Source organism: Vitis riparia, chromosome 18 (genome assembly GCF_004353265.1).
Source record: "Vitis riparia cultivar Riparia Gloire de Montpellier isolate 1030 chromosome 18, EGFV_Vit.rip_1.0, whole genome shotgun sequence".
Taxonomy (NCBI): domain Eukaryota; kingdom Viridiplantae; phylum Streptophyta; class Magnoliopsida; order Vitales; family Vitaceae; genus Vitis; species Vitis riparia.
This window is the reverse complement of record NC_048448.1, coordinates 5,776,541-5,799,614: the sequence shown is the minus strand read 5'-3', so window position 1 is coordinate 5,799,614 and position 23,074 is coordinate 5,776,541. Positions and strand designations below refer to the sequence as shown.

General features: G+C 37.3%; 2 protein-coding genes across 7 annotated transcripts; one reads left to right on the top strand and one right to left on the bottom strand.

Moving 5' to 3' along the window:
* The first annotated feature begins 213 nt into the window (after nt 1-213).
* Nucleotides 214-15,122, top strand: LOC117905373 (mechanosensitive ion channel protein 3, chloroplastic-like). Of its 5 annotated transcripts, none has more exons than XM_034818291.1 (14): nt 214-586; nt 1,520-1,739; nt 1,823-1,882; nt 2,709-2,866; nt 7,660-7,783; nt 7,885-7,979; nt 8,063-8,176; nt 8,667-8,727; nt 11,151-11,300; nt 11,489-11,599; nt 12,346-12,513; nt 12,630-12,743; nt 13,161-13,217; nt 14,037-15,122. In XM_034818291.1, exons 2-14 carry the CDS (start codon nt 1,662-1,664, stop codon nt 14,871-14,873), a joined length of 2,127 nt encoding a protein of 708 aa, XP_034674182.1. In that variant the 5' UTR covers nt 214-586; nt 1,520-1,661; the 3' UTR covers nt 14,874-15,122. The 5 variants fall into 5 exon arrangements, with proteins under 5 accessions (XP_034674182.1, XP_034674183.1, XP_034674181.1 ...); XM_034818290.1 differs by having other exon boundaries at nt 289-554; nt 7,882-7,979; XM_034818287.1 differs by having other exon boundaries at nt 289-586; nt 7,882-7,979.
* A 132-nt stretch (nt 15,123-15,254) lies between these two features.
* Nucleotides 15,255-22,678, bottom strand: LOC117905374 (O-fucosyltransferase 31-like). 2 transcript variants are annotated; one of them, XM_034818293.1, is made up of 10 exons: nt 22,428-22,676; nt 21,801-21,863; nt 21,627-21,708; nt 21,416-21,486; nt 21,161-21,249; nt 20,847-21,050; nt 17,287-17,560; nt 16,552-16,779; nt 16,192-16,389; nt 15,255-15,741 (listed from the first exon to the last, which is right to left on the bottom strand). In XM_034818293.1, exons 1-10 carry the CDS (start codon nt 22,554-22,556, stop codon nt 15,532-15,534), a joined length of 1,548 nt encoding a protein of 515 aa, XP_034674184.1. In that variant the 5' UTR covers nt 22,557-22,676; the 3' UTR covers nt 15,255-15,531. The 2 variants fall into 2 exon arrangements, with proteins under 2 accessions (XP_034674184.1, XP_034674185.1); XM_034818294.1 differs by lacking the exon at nt 15,255-15,741 and adding an exon at nt 15,748-15,935 and having other exon boundaries at nt 22,428-22,678.
* Between the last annotated feature and the right edge of the window lie 396 nt (nt 22,679-23,074).

The following is a 23,074-nucleotide window of genomic DNA, read 5'->3' as shown; positions in this document are numbered from 1 at the left end:
TAAGCTTATCCGAAACCATGAACGTCGCTTTCCCAACGGTAGGAACACCATCTCCGAAGCTTCACAAACACTGCAAAGATATTTCAAGACAAATTCCGCTATCCATCACCCGTTGGATCACCGCAACCAGCCACTGTACACGTGTTCCATAAAGCCTCCTTGGATACCGACACAAAGACGCCGTGTTGAGTTGTGTTTACCGTTTTTTGTGCGATTCACCCCCATTTTAACCTGCCAGCGGTGCGCGTGAATGGAAGGCCCAGTTGACACGTCAACATTCTTTAACCGACGGCACCGTTCTTAATGCGAAACGCCGCGTCTCGATGAAGCGGAAAGTAGATTAAAAACAATGGAAAAAAAAAGATAGAATCACGCTCTGGAGTCGCCACGTAAATAGCACAGTAAAACTATCCTACGTACGGAACATTGAATTTAGATTTGACAACTGAGAACAGAAACTCCCGGCGCATGTTATCATCGACCGTCTTCCTAACTTTCTCTGAAGTTCTACCTGAAACTGAAACCCTTCTTCCATTTTGAGGAGGTGAAATCTGGTTATTATCTTCTGTTTTGGTTCCCAAGAAAGGTATGATTGGATATTTTGGCAATTAATAATTGGTAGATGTGATTATTTGTTAGGCATTTTGGAATCTAGGGTTTTTTAGTTTGATTGATGCCTGAGGAACTGCTTGGAAAAAGAGAAGGTAAAGAAAAAGGATAATTGGAACTTAGTATTTTTCGTCTCCCTAGAAGAGTCAACTGAGCCAAGTCTTACCATTATTCCGCCGATTTTTGTTGAATTTCCTTTTTCTTTTCTTTTTTTCTTTTTCGTTTCTTGGAACCTAGTGGTAGGAAAAACCTAAGTTTGCTTTTATTTTGAATTGTCTACAGTTCTAGCACGAGACGTTAGGGATTTCAATTTTCATCTTAAACTGCAAGTTGTCTACAGTTTTAGCGTGAGGACTTAATGGATGAAAAGTTCGGTCTTAAATTCCAAAAACTTGTAGTTTGAGCCACTTATTTTAAAAATCTTCTGGGTTTTAGGAGGATCATTTCCATCTAGGATAGAGGCTGCATAATCTGTATGATATACTATCCTTATTGGGACTAATCTTGGAGTTCGATCTTGTGACAAAGGTAAATCATCCAGTTGTAGCTTTGTCATTGTCAGCGGACTTCTTTCCTGGAAAGAAACTGATTTCATAACTAAATATTTAGTATGGAGGAATATTTGATTGTGGGGGGGGTGGATTTTCTTGGGACAAAAGTTATATAGTCTATGCTTCTGATTCTTCAGCCTCTGCAGTTCGAGGTGTCTTTGTTTCTATTTTAATAAGGCCAAATATTTTGTTAACTTGTGTGAAGGTTTCTTCAATTTGATTCTGTCCAATTAAACTACTTCACTGTGTAATAGTTATAAAGCAATTGTTGTTTTAAAGAGTTCAGGAAGTTTGTTTGTAGTTGCTGGGTACATTTTTATCTTCCTTTCTGTTTACTGAATTAAAGTTCATGTGGCCAGGTGCCTTGATCGTGCAGTAGTTTGGGAACCTGTGGGATCTACGCCCTTTCTGCATTAAATGATTGGTGTTGTCCAAGAATAAGCAGTGTTGAAGTGCATTATGATATTGTGCCACTAGAGGTATCTTTGCTTTTTCTTAAGGATGGCCCTTGCTGGTTCTATGCAATTATCCCGTGAATTGGGAATTCAGAATAGGCATGGGTACAGTAACCAACCTAAGGTACATTATTTGTATCCTTTAATTCTTTCTTGTTCAGAAGTTTCTTTTTGGGCCTGGATGCTATTTTTTTCCCTCTTCTCCAGATTATGATGGCAAAAGATCGATTACATCTTCTCAGCATCACTCTCTCATCTCATGCTTCGGTATGGTTTTACTTTGCATCTGTAACTCGTTGTGTATGTATAAATTTTGTGCTCTTCTGAACATTGTTCTTGAAATTGCTTATCATTATCATGTCTTCAGCACTTTGTATATATTGTAATATTTAGTTGTAATTTTTGGCACTTAATATATATTGTAATATTTAGTTTCCTTTTTTGGGTCCATACTGATTTTTTAGATATATCTAGTCTTCCATTCTGCATCCAAATGTTTTGTCAGGTTGAGGTTTCCAGTCTACTGTTATTTCTGGAGATTAGTTAGTTGGTTAAAGTATGGCAGTTTGTTGATATTTGCACCAACTGTATACAAGTTTGACTTATGTGAGTTGATTTCTTTCTAAATCACTTTTCCCCTACATTTCAATCTGGATGCAAACTTTCCAGACTCAAAGTTGGTTCTTGGAGATTTCTGCTATTGGTGATGAAGTTGTTTATGGGGCTATATACCTATGATGGGTTCAACACACAATTAGGGATTTGATGGATAACTCATGGTGTGAGGTGTTGAATAATGACTTTGAATGTAGTTATGGGGTTATGCAACCCTATTCAACAAGCAATTAGTGAACTGATGTCCTAGCGGCCCATCACAATAATTTAATGATTTGAGTATCTTTTATGAAGTTTACCCTTTAAGACTATAATGCTTGCTGAAGATAACAATTGATCATGTATTTGGTACATTTTTTTATGTACATATGTAACAATTGATGCATTTATATGCCAAAAATAGAAGTTTAACAAATTTAATATTCTTAAAGTGTGAAACCTTGAGAACTTCTGCTGATTACATGATTTTCATCTTCAGAGACAGGATGCTTTGAGTCTTCATCTTTTAAATAGCATGCGTGGGTCAATAACTCCTGTATCTTCTAGATGTGAATTTTTCCTGTGCCGATCTTTTCTAGCACCAGGTGGAGGAAATGAGATTTCAGTTTTAAAATCTGCTGCCTTGGTTTTGACAAGGTACATCTGTTTTTACGTTTTGTAATTTTAGAGTTTCTTTAGTCAACCATGTAAACACTAATGAAGTGCATTTGTATTTCTACTACTGGATATATACAGTTTATCTACATACAAATATGACTTGTACTGCTGTAGCTTAGTGTTCATAAGTTTGTGAGAGTTGGTACCTTTGATTGGATAATCAAAATTTTTTCCATGGTAGTTATGCAGCATCAATGAGTTAACTATTCATTACATACATTTATCAATGTCCACCTGTTATTGTTAATCATTTTTGTTAATACTATGAAAAGAGAGAAAAGGGAGAATCCCTAATTTTTGTTTCAAGCCATAGAGTGAACGACATAACCTGCACACTAAACCAGACTCCCCCTGAGCAACAAAACCAGGTGGTTTCTCCATATAAACTTCCTCAGTAAGATCCCCATGAAGGAAAGCATTTTTAATATATAACTGATAAAAAGGCCAAGAATGCATAGCAGCCATGGAGAGCAATAGACGAACATAAGCTATCTTGGCAACAGGAGAGAAAGTGTCACCATAATCAGAACCATCAACCTGAGTATAGCCTTTAGCAACTAAGCGGGCCTTAAGGCGATCAACCTGACCATCAGGGCCAACCTTAACTGTGTAGACCCAACGACAACCAACTGTAGATTTACCAGAAGGTAAAACAACAAGATCCTAAGTGTCATTGGAGTGTAAAACAACCATTTCATCTACCATTGCCTGTCGCCAGCCTGGATGGGAAAGAGCCTCAGGGGTGCTCTTGGGAAGAGAAACAGAAGATATAACATAAACAAATGCAGAATAGGGTGAAGATAATCGATGGTAACTCAAAAAATTGTAAATAGGATGAGGATTAGGAGTAGATCGATTACCTTTCCGAAGAGCAATGAGTAAGTCAGCAGAAGGAGGCAAAGCTAGGGCAGGAGAAGTCGAAGGGATAGGAAGTGAGTCAGTAGGTACCTCGGCCAAAGAAGGAGGAACAGTGACACGATGACGACGATGATAAACCTGAAGTGGGCGAGAAGACACTGCATCAGGTGGGGAGATAATGGGAAGGGGTAAGACTTCAGAAACAGGAAGAGACTCAGAGGTGGAGAAGACTGGTGAGTCCTCAAAGAAGGTGACATCAGTGGAGAGAAAGTAGCGATGAGTCTCAGAAGAATAACAACGATAACCCTTTTGAAGTCTGGAGTATCCCAAGAAGATGCATTTTGTGGCTTTGGTAGAAAGTTTGTCCTGTCCAGGAGTGAGAATATGAACAAAGCAAGTACAACAAAAAACACGAGGAGGAGGGAAATAAAGTGGTTGGTCAGGGAAAAGAAGGGAATGAGGAATCTAATTGTGTAATACAGATGAGGGCATACGATTAATCAAATAACATGCTGTAAGAACAGCGTCCCCCCAAAAACGAAAAGGAACATTACTATGGAGAAGGAGAGTACGAGTTGTCTCAACAAGATGTTACGTTCAACTACCCCATTTTGTTGAGAAGTATGAGCACAAGAAGACTAATGAAGGATCCCATGTTGGGACATAAATGAAGTAAATGGTGCAGAAAAATATTCCTTGGCATTGTCACTGCGTAACATACGAATAGAAATATTGAATTGGGTTTGGATTTCAGCATAAAATTTCTGGAAAATAGAGAATAACTCAGTTCGATTTTTCATTAAAAATAATCAAGTACATCGAGAATAGTCATCAATGAAAGTGACAAAATACTGAAATCCTAAAGTAGACGCAATCCGACAAGGACCCCAAACATCAGTGTGGACAATTTTAAAAGGAGACTTTGCTCGATTATTCAAACGCTTTGGGAACAAGACACGAGTATGTTTCCTAAGCTGACAGGACTCACACGCAAGCGACGACAAAGATGAAAAACGAGGGACCATTTTCTGGAACTTAGATAGACTAGGGTGGCCTAGGCGACTGTGGATGAGGAGGGAAGCATCAGTCGAAATGCAAACTGCAGGAGTTGAAGGCGAGGTGAGGTGATAGAGGCCTTGAGACTCACGTCCTATGCCAATCGTCTTCCCCATACTCCGGTCCTGCAAGGTCACAAATTTATCAGAAAAAGTAATAGAGCAGTTAAGAGTACGAGTGATTTTGCTAATGGAGATAAGATTAAAGGAACACTGAGGAGTATAAAGGACAGAAGTGAGAGGTAGAGAAGGGAGAGGATGTGCCAAACCAATGCCTTTAACCACAGTTTGAGAACCATTAGCTAAGGTAACAATAGGTAAGGTAGAGGTAGTAGTAATAGAAGAGAAAAGATCCTTATTACCAGATATGTGATCAGAAGTGCTAGAATCTAGAATTCAAGGTCTAAGAGAAAATGTGTGGGTAAGACAAGCAAAAGCATTACCAGTCTGGGCAACAGAAGTAACAGAAGCTGACTTGGTGGCCTGATAGGGGAGATAGTCATCATACTCACTGTCAGTGAGGGAAATACCCTGAGATGTGGAGGAGCTCGGAGGTTGAGGCAGCTGAGGCGGCTGAGGATTAGATGACTGGGCCACGTGGGCAGTGCGAGGAGGCCGCCCATGTAACTGATAACACCGATCACGAGTGTGGCCAAGCTTATTGCAATAGGTGCAATGAGGACGTTGGCCTTTACCTCGGTTACTACTGCATCCTCCTCGAGAGTGAGTTTGAGAAACTAACACAGAAGAATCTGAAGTGTTATCAGATGGCAAAGTCTGAGTGGAGGAGATACGGAGGAGGCGAGCAAACACATCATCTAAGGATGGAACGGAGGAACTGCCAAGAATCTGATCGCAGATAGTCTCAAGATTTGGACGGAGGCCAATAAGCGTAAGAACCATGAAGAGCTTGTCAATTTGTGTTCGTTGATCCCCAACATCAGTAGTAAGAGGCATTACGGTCAAGAATTCCTCCTTAAGAGAGGCAATCTGGCCAAATTAAGTAGATAAATCCATGTCTTGTTGTCTGACATTGACAATAGAAGAAGTCACCTTATAAAGACGTTAGATATCATTCGTGTATAGCCCTTTCGCCTGATTCCAAAATTTAAAGCATGTTTTGTAGGCCCGAAGATGAAGCAGAATCTTAGGATCAACTGATTGTCATAACACACTACATAATTGTGCATCTATCTTCTTCCATTGTACTCTGTCAACCTCAGGGATATCCGCCTCCTGCGTAACAAGGTGATCCTCATAACCTTGACCCATAAACCAAAGCTCCACAGAGGCAGACCAGGACAAATAATTTTCATTGCCAACCAATTTCTCCGAAGTAATCATAGGAGATCCAGATATAACAGAGGAAAAAATGGAACTTTTAGTAGCCATATCTACTTATCTGGAGAACAAAATATGTTTGGATCGAAGAGAGCCCTATTACATCTTCAGATTGCGGTTCCTAAGACACGTGCAGGGCTCAGGGTGGAGAGGAAGTCACCGGAGGTCACCAGAAAGGCTGTTTAGAGGGCCAGCGGAGACAAAAACCCCAACAAATGCACTTGCAGGGCTCGGATGTCACAAGCACAGATGGAGAGTGGCTAGACGGTGTCAGGCAAGGCTAGAGGTGGAAGCGCGTTGCCGGAAAGTGCTCCACGCGCCCTCACGCGCCGGCGCGTGAGGTTCAGGCCGTTGGAGAAGAAACGGGCGTGGCCGGCGCGTGACTGAGATTCTCCCTCTGGTGCTTTGACAAAACTTGAAGATCTCCTCCTTGCGCACCCGATGGCATGGTCGGTGTCGGAAAAGGACTTCGCCGTAAAAAGTCGCCTGAAAAGTCGCCGGTGGTGAGGGTTTTCTGTTGGCGATACGGTTGACCGGAAAGCTTTAGGAGATGGGGAAGGTGACCGGAATGAAACATAGTCACTGAAAGGTTTCCTAGAATTGATTCACGGATAAATCGGAAATAATTAGGTTTTTTTCTCCCCTGGCTCTGATACCATGTGAAAAAAGAGAAAAGGGAGAATCCCTAATTTTTGTTTCAAGCCATATAGAGAACAACGTAACTTGCACACTAAACCATGAATACTATGGTCAAGCATTAAAAGAAAATTTGTTTTGAGGTTCATCTGCTTGTTTGATCAATTCTTCTAGAAGTAAGTTGTATTTCTTGTACTTTGTTGTCATCAAGTGCGCATAGGTCTAGATGGCTGTCTCATTTATAACACTTTATTCATATGAATAATCTAGCACAAGAGGCATGCAGTCTTTGTAAAGTAGCAAATAAAACTATCCTGAGCCACAAAACTAACCAACCCAAAATTCCTACTTCCTAGCCTGGACATGTGGCATTCTTCTGTGCATAACTGCCTATTTTGGATTCTCTTAAGCTGGAAGGACTTTGTACCGTGGAACATTACTTGTTTTATAGAATTAAAAGAACATGATGTGCCTTATATCTGGGATGATGAAGTCCATGTCTTTGTCCTTTGGTCACCCCGGTTTACCTGTTGAAGCAAATAATAAAGAGTATATAATGTCACATTTGTTAAACTAGATGCAACTGCCAATAGTACGGAAAAATAACATGCTGGTCCTTTACTAAAATATGAATAAATGAACTTTAGAAGTAGGTCCTAGTTGGAGGGCAGTGTTTCACCAATATTCACATGGTCAACAAATTTTATGCTTCCATGCTTGATCTGATAAGATAATGGTCAATTTATAGGATTATGAGTTTTGTTATGTAAAATGATCTTGTACATAATACCTACATGGACTGGTGTCAACATAACATCATTTTTTTTCTCTTTTCCATTTTGAGATGTATGATCTTGACACAATTTCCATCATATGATGCAGGTCATGTAATGCTTTACGAGGAAGGCCTCTTGTACTTCAATTGGTTCCAGCAGTTAGCATTGTTGCTTTTGCTGCATGGGGTCTAGGGCCGCTAATGCGTCTTAGCAGGAATCTTTTCCTCAATGTACAGACTTATTCTTTCACCATTGTATTTTTTAATCCTTTCAACAGTTGTTAATCCCTTAATTATCTGATGCTTTGTTTTATGGAAATTTCTTGCAGAAGACCGATAGTAGTTGGAAAAAGAGTAGTACATATTATGTTCTGACCTATTACCTTCAACCTTTGCTGCTTTGGATTGGAGCAATGCTTATTTGCAGGTCTGTAACATGATATTTCTGCATGACTAGCATCTACTTCCATCCAAGGCTACTGTACTGACAATAGCAGGGTTCATTTTTAGAGCATTGGATCCAATCATTCTACCTTCAAAAGAGAGCCAAGCTGTTAAGCAACGACTTCTAATTTTTATACGATCGTTATCAACGGTGCTGGCCTCTGCCTATTGTATATCAAGGTGAGTGTGGTTGCTGTGACAATCATGTCCCATGAGGAGTTATCCGATAAGTTTATCGATACATTTAATCATAATGCTGTTCAAGCTACTTAGTGGTAGATGTTTCTCAAAATAATTAGTAGAAGCAGTTGTCGAGGATTTGTTGCAGTTAAAAACATGCTTTTTTTTTTTTTTTTTTTGTCAATGGTAAAAATGACAAATAATAAGCCAAATGACTTATTCCGACTTTTGCTGTGTTGGCATAAATCCTGTTTCAGTGGTCAATGCTCCCTAAATATGTTTAACTAGTATGTTTGTTGAAAGATGTTTTCTGATTTTTTTTTATTGTTTCCATAAATATATATTATCTTTCCAACTATTCACTTTTTTTTTAATTTATTTTTGTATTTCTGTTATTGGTGTTTATCATGTTGATTTTCCAATCATTTGGATTTAGTTATGTGCGGTATGCATTTGAGTGGTTAAATGTAGTCATATTCATTTTGTGCAGCTTGATTCAACAAGTACAAAATTTCTTCATGGAAAGCAATGACTCCAGTGATGCTAGAACTGTATGTTTCTGTTACTTCTGATATGCAACCTTTTTTTTTTTTTTTTTCTGTTGCTTATCTTGTTCTGTCATTCTAAGTTGCCTCACAGTCCACTGTGGTACATGTTTTGGAAAGATTTAATTTAATAAAAGATGATCAATTTGTAGCATGAGAATTTAGTAATTAGTTACTTGCAATCTCTAAATCAGATGTAAGCAATTACTAGTGTGGATGATTTTGTTGAGCTAAAATTAACCTTTGAATGTAGTTTTTATGCAATGCAATGCCTTTATGTTATTTTCCTTTTCAGTTACTGGGAAAAAGCATTATCGTTGTTTCTCCAAAGTGAAACAAAGTGTTGAGTTAAGAAATGAATTAAAGTAATAAAATTCAAACTTTGCCAACTTCCCTCTATTCTTTGGAATGAACCACTATGGTGTAAAATCTTTGGGATAAAATTGATTTGTAACTGATCAATTCTTTGGAATTGATTCAGACTCTCAAGAAGTCTTTTGTAAGTAGTCTGTGGAGTTGGGCTAAGTTGTATAGGGGAGAGGAGTCCTCTTCGTTCATAGGCTTCTTGGAGTGGGTTGCAACCCCATAAGGGCTGGTGAGGTGTTTTTGTTTTTGGCTCTTTGGCCTTGTGGCTGCTTTGTATACTTCCTGTATGCGGTGCGGCCTTTCGGCCTTATCTAATATATTTTCTGCTGTTGCTTATCAAAAAAAAAAAAAAAAAAAAAAAATTGATTTGTAACTGAAGGCCAAAGAGAGGATCCCCCCCTTTTTTGGACAGGAAAATAGTAGCTTTATAAACAAAGCAAGAATGAGGAGACACTTTCCTAGTGTATAGTTGCACCAATTGAGTGTTGTGTACCATTTGTTATTGAGGTAGCTCATGGGTTCAGATCATGTGGAGACTAACAATTGGATGGATTTTCTCATCTTATTGATCTGCTCTACTTGGTATTAGGGAAAGGTAGATCTAGGAAATGGTTCTTGAAAATTCTTGCTTCTATTGCCTTTGCTGCTAGAAAGTCAATACTTTCTTTTAGTTGTTAATATCTCCAAATTCCAAGAAAATTGACTTCCTCTTTGTTATCGGTGTATTTCTTGAGCATCCTTCATATTATGAAAATACTTCCATGAAATGATTTTTCTATATTACAATGATAATTTCAGATGCTTAAATTAGAGCATTAATATGGTCAACTTCCATGCTTTAAGTTCCACTCCAAAAAATAGATACAGTTGACAATCCATGAATAACTGTAAGTAAATCTTAGTCTTTTTTTCATCCTTAGTTTCATTTTTAAGCCCTTCCACACTAGTGATATCACTCAATGTATTGATAATGACATGGTAGTGAATATTCAACATTATCCTTGACACCTTAAGTGAATAAAGAAGATCCAAATTTCTATTATAATTTCATCTGGTTTCTGCTAAAGAGATCTGGGGTCCGTGTGCTCCTCTTATAAGTCGTTTTTTTGCTTTGGAAGCAATTTGGGGAAAAATCTTAACAGTAGACACGTTAATGAAGAGTGGATGGTCCATGGCCAATAGGTGCAGCCTTTGCAAAGACAGTGAAGAATCGGCTGACCACATTTTGATTCATTGTGATAAGGCAAAGAAGCTTTGGACTGTGCTATTAACTTCTTTCGGACCGGTATGGGTGTTCCCGAATTCAATGAGAAATCTTCTTCTAGAATGAAAAGTTAAGGGGTTAAGGAAAAAGATAAGAGCAATGTGGAGATTGGCTCTGATTTGTCTTTTTTGGTGTATTTGGGGAGAACGAAATCGAAAGACTTTCCAAGAGGAAGAGTTATCTGACCAAAGTCTTAAGAAGCTCTTTATCCATTCACTATTAGAGTGGTCTCAATAGTTTTTGGGGTTAGACAATCCATCTTTGTTTGAATTTTTTGGGTGTCCTTAATGGAGACTAGCCTTCCCATTTCTAGGTCTTTCCTCTCTTTTCTGCAGCCTGGTTGGGCTTTTGGTTGTATACTACCTATATACATAGGGTGCGCCCCCTGTTTTTAGGCGTTTATTAATTCAATATGCCTTTGTCTATAAAGAAAAAAAATAATTTCGTCTGGTTTAAACTTCTAATATGAATTCCATAGATGATGGCTTACATCTCAAAATCATTCTTAACTCTTTTCTGAATTCTAATTGGCTTATTTCGCCTTCTTTTCATGAAGGCTGTGGCCAGTTTTGTGTCTGAGTTGAAGGATATTTACTATTGATTTTCAAATGCCTAGGCACTCCGGAAATTACATCTTCATTTATTATCCTCCATGGGAAGCATCATGGCATACATTTTTTTTTTGGGTTTAACATTTTGGTTAGGGAGCCATTAACTGATAGTCGGCTATTTCGAAGCACTGCTAGGTGCAATGAACAATTATTATTCCACCACAGCAATGTTTTCTTGCTTTTGGCAGATGGGCTTCCAGTTTGCTGGGAAAGCTGTTTATACTGCAATATGGGTGGCTGCTGTTTCATTGTTCATGGAGTTGCTGGGTTTTTCCACCCAGAAATGGCTTACTGCTGGGGGTCTTGGCACAGTATTGCTCACCCTTGCTGGTCGTGAGGTAAACCCCCCTTTTCTCCTTATCTTCCTTATTCAAACTTCAGTTTCTCTGGTTCATAGCATACTCTTGATCATCCTTGTGTATACCTTCATCAAGACCATTCTAGAGTGAAATTTCCTTTTTGATTTCTGTTAAGCAGGTGAATCTTCATTTATGACAAAGCTTTTTTTATTTTTTGATTCATTCAGATATTCACAAATTTCCTTTCAAGTGTAATGATCCATGCAACACGACCATTTGTTTTGAACGAATGGATTCAAACAAAGATTGAAGGTTATGAAGTTTCTGGGACTGTTGAGGTTTGTATTTACTCTTTTTCACAAAAATTTTAGAAAGGGATTATAGCTAAGAGAAAGAAGGCCTTTCCAGTGCCTCTACTTAACATAAGTGAGACTTAGCAAATTGGTTGCTTTGCAATATGAATAAGATTAGGAATAGACAGACATTTGTTTGAAAATCAAGTAAATAAGATCTTTAATTTTTAGTTTAATGAATCAATAATAAATCTAGAAAACTCACCTTATGTCATTATGACAAGGATAACCTTACATAGAATGTTTACAAAATTGCATCACCTTAGGTAGCACCTTGTCACTTTGTATTGGTATTGACACTTTTTATCTTCTCTCTCTTTACTCCCTCCTTCATGTTTGCATACATGATGGGAAACCTCACAAACTTATAATGAGTGGAGAGAGGGATTAAGAGCCCCTTTATATAATGTCAAGTGACCTTACCCATCGAGAGTTACAAATGGATGCTTCTTACATGATTTATATGAATCCACCTCTTTCAATCCCATGTAGCATTCATTGTATATGGAACTTTAATATAGGTACATGACTTGGTCATAATGCCTTGTATTTTTTCATATACATTATATTTCTAATCTTTCCACATATGGTGGATGTATAATGCGGGAGACGCAAATACGTACAGTAGATGTATAATATGGGAGATTAACTTCATGTGATCATGAAGGCCACAATAATTTCAACAACCTTGTCTCTCTGTTTTTTAATGATAATAATTCATATTACTTCAGCATGTGGGTTGGTGGTCACCGACAATCATAAGAGGTGATGATCGGGAAGCAGTTCACATTCCAAACCACAAATTCACAGTGAATGTTGTGAGGAATCTTAGCCAGAAGACCCATTGGCGCATCAAGACTCACCTTGCCATCAGCCACTTGGATGTCAATAAGATTAATGTGAGTGAGCAAAAATTGCTTTATCTACCTGTCAACTAGATCTTGCTTACTTGAGCACTTCTTTTTGGTCCTTTCACTTCATTTGATGAATTGGGTTCTCTCTTTTCTGCTCACAGAATATTGTAGCTGATATGCGTAAGGTTTTAGCCAAAAATCCTCAAGTAGAGCAGCAAAGGTTGCATAGAAGAGTGTTTCTGGACTATATCGATCCAGAGAACCAGGCTCTTTTGGTAAGACCATCATGCAATTTTTTTCCATTAATTGATCATATTTTCATGAAGAGGGTTTGTTATCTCTTACTGAGCAAGATGGCTTTCTGGAAAAGATTTTTTTTTAACTCACTTTTCGTTTATCATGGACATACCACTAACAATAGAAGGGGTTCGGAGTCAAATTTGTCAAGTGCACAGTGTTTTTAGGTTTTTGAAGCTCATTTGGAACTCTTTCATGTCTTCTTGTAGTCTAGAAAATCAGTGTTAATATACTGGAACTCTTTCATGTCTTATTGTTAACTTCCAACCATCACTTCAATTCACTTTTTTCTTGCTTTGATCTCAGTTATAAATCTAAAATACTGGAAATAGAACAATAGGTTGTAGTAGCCTTTTTCCAATGTTAATATCTGTTAATTGGTCCTTTTGTTACAGATTTTGGTTTCGTGCTTTGCGAAAACCCCTCGTTTTGAAGAGTACCTTTGTGTGAAGGTAATTGCAGTTTATTATGATTGGATATCATTATGTAGATGCTTAATACATGTATGCTACTGTGACCCTTACATTGCAAAATAATATTTATTTTTGAATCAAAATTGAACCACTGCTAATTGCTGCATATTGATGATTATAATTTTTGAAGACCACATGTAATGTATTAGTTTTCAAGTAAATATGATTCCAGTTGCTAATCTGGATTTATCTCTTTCCTTGGGTAGATTGGGGGTTTGAAATGCAAGGGAAAAAAAAAAGACAGAAAAAGTAGAAGTAAAGAAAAAATGAAGGAAAAAAATAAAATTAACGTCGATAAATTATTTTTCTTTGCTACTTCAAATTCATTTTACTTATTTTAACTCATGATTATAAAGATTAAAATAATTTAAAAATGCATAAGTTTCTAACTAGCTTTAATTTTATTTGATATTTTTCATAGGACAATCAAATATGAGAAAATCTTTTTCCTTAGCATTAATTTTCAAATAAACCTGATTCCATTAATCTGAATATGAATCTCTTTTCTTGGGTGGATTGGGGTTTAGGGTTGGTTGGAGGTTTGGCAACGTTCTAGATTTTGAGATGCTTTCTTAGAGATGTGGAGTGACCATGAGTAGAAAATGTAATCCCAATCCATTCCTCAGTATACATTGGTTACTGTGATAATTAGTTCTATTCTCTGATCCAGACACAACAGAGTCTTAAATGGGTTTTGTTTAATATCCCATTTATGTGGATGTTCATAATGTTCTGTTCTTTTGTTATTGTTAGTAACTGGAAAGGTTGCGTAAGATCAATCAATGTTTGATGAATCAGGAAGCAATACTCTTGGATCTTCTCAGAGTTGTCAGCCATCATCAAGCTCGCCTTGCAACACCCATTCGTACGATTCAGAAAGAATACAGCATGGCTGACATGGAAATGGAAAATATACCATTTGCTGACCCGATATTCACCCGCTCCAGTGCAGCTGCTAACCGTCCACTCCTGCTGATTGAGCCCTCTAATAAAATGAATGGTGATGATAAAACCAAGGCTTCCACAGGTTCAGCATGCCAGAACGAGGAAAAAGATGCCAAGATTGATGCAAGCTCAACATCTGAATCGAAGCCAGATGCCAAGGCTGGAGCATCGTCAATTCTTGACTCCCCAACAGATGACAACGTTGCAGCAACATCAATCTCCAACTCCAGCACAAACAGTAAGGTTTCAGCAACGTCAATATCTGACCCCAAAATCCAGAATATGGTGACTGATGGTTCAACCCAAAATAACTATGAAGAACAGCAGTCGGAGGCAAGCATGGAAAAGGTGAGGGAGGACATAAACCCAGGTGGATCAGCTTTTGAGAAGCCGTCACTGAATTTCCCAGATTCTGGTGCTGGAAAAGCAGATGGTCTTCCTTCTGCAACTCCATTGGCAAAGCAAGATGGCAATCGAGCATCAATTGCTACCCCTGCCTTGGAAGAGAACATTGTTCTTGGTGTAGCTCTTGAAGGCTCAAAAAGGACACTCCCAATTGAGGAAGAAGAAATGATTGTGTCCCCTAGCGGAGCAGAATCAAAAGAATTGGCTGCCTGCCAGAATGGCAATGTTTCAGCCCCCAATGGCAAGGATAAGAAAGAAGGTCAGATAGACATCAGCAGCTCCTAGTGCAAGATCGAGCTACCAGTGGGATATAGGAAGGTGATCATGAGGTCATTGGTTTGGCACCATGCAGAAATGCTCAAAGCTGTGTTTTTAAGGCTAGCATTATGCAGTGTATATTTTATACTGTAGTCATGCACTTCTTAGGAATGTAAATGATTATTGCATTAAGAATCTTTGGGCCAATTAGGCATTGGCAATTAATCAGAGATTTATTGTCTGCATTCTTGAAATACAAGAAATTGTTTTCATCAATCTGATCTTTATCAGAGATTCTTCCATTATTTTAAAATTTGAGATCTCAGCATCCCCCCCTCCCCCCTTCTGCATTAGATACCAAACGAAGTAAACATCATTTAGAAAGAGCAGTTAACCGTGTCAGGTAGATTATAGAGAAGCACAAACCAAAAACTACTGTAACATGAGCCCAATCTCAGAGAATCACGGAGGGCACAAAAGCAGCTCCATCACAATCATAGCGACTGAGATAACAATGAGTTGGATGCTGCATTGAGCACTTAAGGTAAGCTTTTAACTGCAGCAACCTCCAGAACATGACCCATTCCCAGAATATCAGGAAAGGCAAAATACAAGAGTATCAACTATAGAAAAGACAAAAGAATAGTATTTCTTAAATTATTACAACCTTCAACAGATCTTACAGTTAAGCTTGACACATGCAATCAGGAATAGGATATGTATATATGGATTGATTCTCCTTTCTAAACCTGATTTGCCCTTGTCTACTTTTATGCCCATTCAGAACTGCCTGCTGAAATTCTGACCATTCAATGCTCTTATTCAGGAAGAGCTGGCCCAACAATGCCATGTTCGGTCTTATAGTCTTCAAGTTCTTGTAAGCTCGGTGTCCCACCTGGTAATATGTATCAAGATATCATTTCATCTCAGTTTAGAATGTGACTAATAAAATATGGATCTTTCTTATTCTGCCATAATCCATTAGGGCAAATTGCACAGTTGTCAGGATAATGAAAACCTCCCTTGAAGAGGTTTCTGGTATAATAAGACTTGACCTCCCTCCCGTTCCATGAAAACTAACTCTTATCACTGTTAAGCCAAAAACCTCAAGGGAGGTTACCCAATATTTAATTAATAAAATAAAGACCACAGGACTAATATAGCACAACTTGACACTACCCTGGCACTGTACACTGTACACTACAGACACATTGCATTGCATTGGGTCCCACCAGAAGATGGGCCCTAACACAAGTATTAATAACTGAAAATTCAGTGTCTAGTTGATCTGTGACTTTCAAAAAAAGAAATGAAACTTATCCAGGAATTAACTAGAAAATCTTACCAACGCATTGTGCATATTGCCCGGAGAAGCAGAGATGAAGATGTCACTGTGCATGCTCACATAATAATCAACTGCAGCCAATAAAGAAGCCTTCCCTTCAACCTTCGCCAGTTCCTCTGCAGAAGCAAGGCTCTTTTTATCTTCCATTAAGGGAAACAATTTGCGCAAAGTTGAGATCCTAGCCTCTCCACCATAAACCTGAGAAGAAATTCTTTCATCCCATTCTCAAGCGCTAACTCAAAAAATGCAAGTTTACTTTTCACTGAGAAGGAACATAATAAATCGCACAAATAACCAGTTGTCAAGCTGCTAGGGTTCATATAACATTTCCACCCTCCTATGAGGAAGTACATGACAAACCTTGTGGGAAGCAAGATAGAGGCGGGTAGTGTTACTGAAGCCCAAAGCTGCTAGAAGCAATCCAATCTCTTCAGGAGTCAATGGGCAGCGCCCTTGATTTCTCAATTCCTCATCTGTGAACTGAGATTTTAGGACCCTTCCCTGCCAAATCACTTGACGGTATTTTGCAAGAGCCATTTTTTCAGCTTTACCTCCACCAAAATCACAGGCTGAATGAGCAGCCATATCCTGTGTGAGAGCAGGTTAGAGGACAACCTAGAGGATACCAACCTATAAAACAAAAAATAATTAATAAGAAAAAAGGGTTGGAGGGGGGGGGGGGGGGGGAAGTCAAAGGTACTCATGAGGGACATGGAGATATCATGTTCTATCAACAAAAAGATTGGTGGCTATATCACCTCTAAAAGAAAAACCTGGTTGGACAATTATCATGGATTGGCATTTGGATGAAGCATGATAATGGTCCAGAAATCCCTGTGGATGGAGTAATTGTCGGTTGATATTTGTTTTAGATCCTACTTGTCAAACTGCATGACCACATCAGTATAGCATGATATATAGTACTTATGGTCCAGAAACAGACTTTTCAAATTTGTTCAATTTTTATGGTTATCTCAAGCATAATACCTTTAGAAAAAACTTTTACCTCCAGACATATTACAAGAAACTCACAATTAAAAAAACATATCCAAGCTTCAAATGGTTCTATAAATGAAAGGTGGAAGAGGATCATACTTTATCAAAGCGAAGATGTAACACAACAAACTTCCCAGCCCCTTGTTTGTGGTTAATCTCATCTGTTCTATCCTGCAGGTACTCAGTCCCTCCTGCTCTGCTTTCAATAGGCAGATATCGGATGCGATTGACAAGGGCCTCTCCTAATGGTTTGATATGAGGAACAAAAACTAGTGCTTTGAAGTTAACTTTGCAGCGTAAGCGTTGGATGTACGCAGGTAAGTTGTCAAAAGCCAAACGATGAGAGAATGGGGCAAGAGCAGCAATTCCATAACTGGAACAATTTATGAATCGTAACTATCATATTATGTAATGTAGTTCCACAATTCAAAACTGCAGCAGTTAGAAAACAGGGGCATGTTTCTGATTGGCACCTTGACTTGAGGCATAGGACATGTTTATGATAAATCCAGGCCGAAATAATACAATTGTATTATCAGGGTGTATTTGTGGGCTACGTGTTATAACTAGTAGTAATGAACTAAATAAACAATAATGATTATCTTATTACTTAACCTTAAACGTACTCCATTAAAGGCTAAAACTAGTTTAATGCAAATCTTGTTTAATTATGAATTAAACTTTGATTAAGGTTAAGTAGGATTAATTAATGACTTAAGCACATGTATTAGCTTCATGGAGATTATTTATAATCAAGAGGACTTAAGGGACTGATAGGCAGCTGTAAAAGCATAAAAACCTATAAATAGAGGGACTAAAGTGCAAAATTTGGAACTTGTGGTTAGTGGCAGCCTTAGAGATTGCCACCTTGTGCCTGCTTGTGGACCACTTTATGAGGACTGCTAGCCCTCATTTTCAGCCCATTCTCTGCAGCAATCTGGTGGGTTAGAGAGAAAAGTTAGAGAGAGAAAGTGGAGGAATCTAGGTAACCAAGAAGAGAAGGTTAGTAATTTTGGTAGATTTGGATTCCAAATAGTATTTTGTAGCAAATTAACAGTAAAGTTTGTCTGAAAACTGAGTTTAATTAGTTATAATCATGTTTTAATTATAAATCAAAGTTAATTAGGTTTTTAAGCATTTTAATTTAAGCATCTTTTGACTAAAGAATCAGCATGCTTCTTTGTTTAGTTTGCTTTAATTGAAAAATAGATTGATGAATCATGTGATTAATTAAGCTTATCTGTGCATTTGGAGATTGCTAATGGATTGAGTTTAAGGAGAATCAGAATAATTAGTGTATGCTAATTAATTGGGGAATATTTGTATGCATAGAAAAGATTGTTTAATTCACCTTATATTTGATTTTAAAACTTGTGGCTTGTACATTAAAGAATATGGAAATTAAAGTTAGCAACAATAAAACCTATCCAAAAGAAAAAAAGTTAGAGCAATAAGGGAAAAATATCATAAGTTTTAATTGTATAATTTTTATAGCTGGGAAATTTAAATTGTATTGTTTTATTTCACTTCCTTATAATAGATAAGGGTTGTCTACATAGAAGAATTGCAAAGAAGAAGTCAATGTAAGGTAGGGAAGTTTATATCATTCTATTGTGTATCTTTGTTTTCTTTTCTTGAAGTGTTTATTGGAAATTCATATCTTTAATATGATTTTACGAAGTGTCTCAATGTGTCATGGTGTTCTTAGTTCATTGTTTTAAAAGGTGGCAATGATGTTTGGATATGTATTGGTATGAGGATTCACAAGTTCAGTGTTGCGAAAATGGTTCATGGTATGGTTACATTGCCAGAATTATATAGGACAATGGCAGATAATATTCAGAGAATAGATTGGTATGTGAGAAGTATCTATGAAAAGTTGCAAACACTATCTTTTGATGATATTGTTTATGTGGGACCGTAGGTCCTTGGGTGAAAACCCTTAAAGCCCTCGAAGAAGACACTCCAATGTGGGTGTAAGGGGTTAGTCCTACCCTTGGGTATGAGTCCTAAAAGACACGAGATATGACTTGTCCTTGGGTGGTAGTAGTCATTATTTATTGTCATGCATCTTTTGGAGCATTGATGGTTGATATGTATATTGGTGGGGATTAACAGTTTATCATGTCTGAGAGAATGGATGAGGCAAAGCAGAGATGAAACCATCAACAACATACATGCATATTTGTTAATGGTTATAAAAATGTTTATTATGCATGTTGCAATATGTTTAAATCAAGATTTTTAAGGATATGCATAAGACGATTATATAAACTTTCTTACTGAATTGTAAACTCACTCTATCCCTTCCACTTCTAGATGCAGGTCAGAAGACACTTGTTGGGGTCAATGCTTGAGTTTTGCATGTGTTGTTGATTAGATGCTATGTTGAGAGTGTTTCGAGGCTTTTGCCTTTGTATTATAGGAAAATTAAATCATTTTGATGGAATTCAGTATGTTCGTTTTTGAACACTTATAGTATGAGTTATCCTTAGTGAACCATGAAGTTTTGGTATATACAGAGTATTATTGTATAGGTTTTCTTTATGTGAAACAGATTATATTTTGTTAATTAATGGTCTCAAGGATTTATCACAGGATACATACTTCTTTACAACAGGTTTCCACATCCTCTTTTCGGACAAAATGCTACCTGAAACTCAGCAATTTTTTTTTAAGTTTTGGGAGCACTAATTTTGTATTTGAGCATTTAATATGTAAATAAAAAATCTAGAGTGTGACATTATGTCTAGATCAGCAGTAAAAAAATCAAACTTTCGGAATTATGTGTGTTAAAATATAAATTTAAAACATTGTTTCCCAAGAACTTTAAAAGGTTGATGGGTTCTACCCATACTTGTACTGCATATCGCATGCTTCTTTAAGTTGTATGTACAACATAAGCATACACTTTAATTGTTATAATTAGTTTTTGATAGGTGACAAAGGCATATACTTGATATGGCAATCAGGTTTCCCCAAACTACATCCCCTGGCATTTTATCTTTTTCCTCGTTGTTTCCTGGTTGCAACTACATGGGCCAAGATGCCTTTCCATGTTGCATCCAAAAAAAAAGGGTTTAGAAAGAGAGGCACATTTATCCTGATCATGGTTTTCAAAAAAGTGAAAGGCCCTGGCAAGAAGTAAAAAGGTCAAAAAGCCTGTGATTTTTAGACGATTAGATGAACTATAGATGCATTACTAAGCAGAATACAATATGAATAATCAGAATGTTGAGTTGCATTAACCAGAAAAGACCCAGGGGTTCCAATCAAAAAAAGAAAAGACCCAGGGGCCTCACCCAGGTGGCAATGGGTTGGGATTGGGGTATGAGGGTGGTTGTCACCAGGTTTGGTTCCAAATACATACCGTTTCCAATTAAAAAATTGCATTAACCAAAAGAAAAATTAAGATATGAAACCACAACCATCTCAATGAGTTCCCTAAACAACTTCTAGGGGTGTGAGGTGATGTTTGACAATGTTTACCTCTTAAGTCTTATGAACAGGAGTCTGATAAACTAAAAAGTCTTGTGAACAGGAGAAACATAGAATTAATGAAAAATTCCTATCAACAAACAAAATTCAATAGCTTGTTTTTAATATAAAAAGAAACTTGCTGTAAATCTCAAAGAAATAAGGGTAAATTACTTGCTAACCTCTGCAATACAGGTAAGACATTTTCCAGATACCAAATAGCTGAAGCATGAATAGGTGCAGTTTTAATTCTAGTAGCCCGTATGCCGGTTGCGTAATACTCCCTTGTGCTCCAAGAATATTTGCTAGGCAACTCTTTAGCTATAAAAATGTCATCTTTCAGGACATTAATAAAACGATCAATATCAAATATTTCTGTGAATGAACTGCAAAAGAAAATGTGACTTCATATTAATGGGATGTTTTCAGACTGAAAACTGCATTGCATGGAAAGAAGCAAATATAGACAAAGCAAATATAGATAAACATAAAAGACCTTGAATCTTGCCAAACAGGATTCACTTCAAGGTGAGGGATCACGAGGGTTGCATTCAAAATCTTTGCAACAGCAACTGCATCACAGATCTTTAAAAGAAACAAAGAAAAAAAAAGAGAAAAAAAATATAACTCAGAGCCTATTTCAAGGCAACCAATTGACAGAAAATCACAGGAAACTAACATTAAATTCATTTACATTGCATCCTCTTCATAGCCTCCAAATAGACAAGATAAGTAAAAACTTATTACCTACCCCCATTCTCTGCTGGTTTAACCCTCCATCAAGAAATACTTGGACATACCCCTGAGATTTCTTTGGCAACACTGCATAGAATCAACATGAGTTTGTTAGGAGAGCATCATCTCACAAATATCAGAACCACTCAGTCTCCAAGAATTCCTTCCCAGTAAGTACCAGAATTTTAAGGCAACTAATGCCTAACCCTAGTTTTGTGGCAACTCACAAGGGGTGTCTGCAGAGTCAACACAGGGTTTCCATCCTTGGTTAGCTAATGGAGACCAGAGATTGGCTTGTTGCCTATCAGGCTGGAGAAAAATGAAAATTAAATTTACTAGATTCTGAAATTCATAATCAAGAAAAAAAAGAAAAGGAATCTGCCTCTTTAGCACCCACTCACAGTTTGGAGTTGCAAGGCGCCCTTCAGTAGCTGTAAATGCCTAGGTTTTGGAGCATTCCATTCCTGCAATACATCAGTTGTTTGAGGGGAAAAAGAATTGCACCTATTATCTACACTTGCGTAAGCGTAACTATGGAAAGAAAAATTCTGCTCTGACCGTAACAATGAGACCACTCTTGCATAAAATATCAGTATTTGAAATATTTGAAAACAAAAAGTTGTTATCACAAGACCATGATGAAACAAGATATCAGAAAGTTCTTCTGACAGATCCAACTATGGTTGTAAACTTCTTTAGAGAGAGAAAAAATGCCATTATGTATAGGGAAAGTATATATATGATGATGGTATTCATCAGCAGCATGAGAATAATAGAAATTAAAGAAGAAATATTCCACAAGTAACTGACGAATTGCATAACATTTTGGGGAATCTTCAAAATGCACTCAGATATACACACGCACTAATCCAGAAATGCAATAAGTCGTTTGGTAGCCAAGAAAGTGACCAAGGGAAAAGAAAAAGGAAATAAAATAATTGAATAACCGTCTTTGGATTGCTTTTCCAATCTTCAGAAATGGAAGGAAAGAAAAAAAGTCAAATCAAGAAAGTAGGGAAGAGAGGTACGGAGAAAATGGACGGGGAAGCACGGCCCAAGGGAGTGAAGAGAGTGGGGAAGAAACATGGCAACAGGATCACCAATAGACCTCCCAATGCTACTCTCTGAGATTGGTTCAACTCCTCCAACAGCTTCATCGTCCCAGATCACGCATTACACCACTAACCCTAACCCTGAACGTGAATTGGGACAGCCAACGACGCCGTTTGAAGTTCCTCCTTTCCTGCCACTGGACGTCGATTCTGGTTAACAACCTATTCGTTTATCTTTTCGATTTTCTGTTAAAAGGCACGTCAAAAATGCAATTTCCGAAGAATCCCTTTTTTTTTTTTAATATCAAACACACCCTTTTGTGTAATAATAATTTTTTTCTCCCCTACTCTTCCCATTTATTAATTTTACTCTCTTCTTTTCCACTCAAATTATGAGAGATTGTTGTTGAAATTTCCCACTTATAATAATTAAATGTAATTAACCCAAAATAAAAGGTCTAATTATAAAAACATTAGTTTTAAGATTTAAAATATCATAATAACGTTGTCTATACAACTTTCAATTCAACACAACAAAATTATGTTTTCAAATATGTATATTTTTTCATTCCTTCTAATCAAATATTTCTTTTTTTATCTATTTATTTATATTCTCTTGACAA

Coding starts and splice junctions, on each gene's coding strand:
- LOC117905373 (XM_034818290.1), top strand. CDS start 1,662: ATGGCCCTTGCTGGTTCTATGCAATTATCCCGTGAATTGGGAATTCAG. Junction 1,883..2,708: donor CTCTCTCATCTCATGCTTCG/GTATGGTTTTAC, acceptor TTTCATCTTCAG/AGACAGGATGCTTTGAGTCT. Junction 12,514..12,629: donor TGGATGTCAATAAGATTAAT/GTGAGTGAGCAA, acceptor TTCTGCTCACAG/AATATTGTAGCTGATATGCG.
- LOC117905374 (XM_034818293.1), bottom strand. CDS start 22,556: ATGAAGCTGTTGGAGGAGTTGAACCAATCTCAGAGAGTAGCATTGGGA. Junction 21,864..22,427: donor CTTCCCCGTCCATTTTCTCC/GTACCTCTCTTC, acceptor GATGTATTGCAG/GAATGGAATGCTCCAAAACC. Junction 21,051..21,160: donor CCTGTTTGGCAAGATTCAAG/GTCTTTTATGTT, acceptor TTTCTTTTGCAG/TTCATTCACAGAAATATTTG.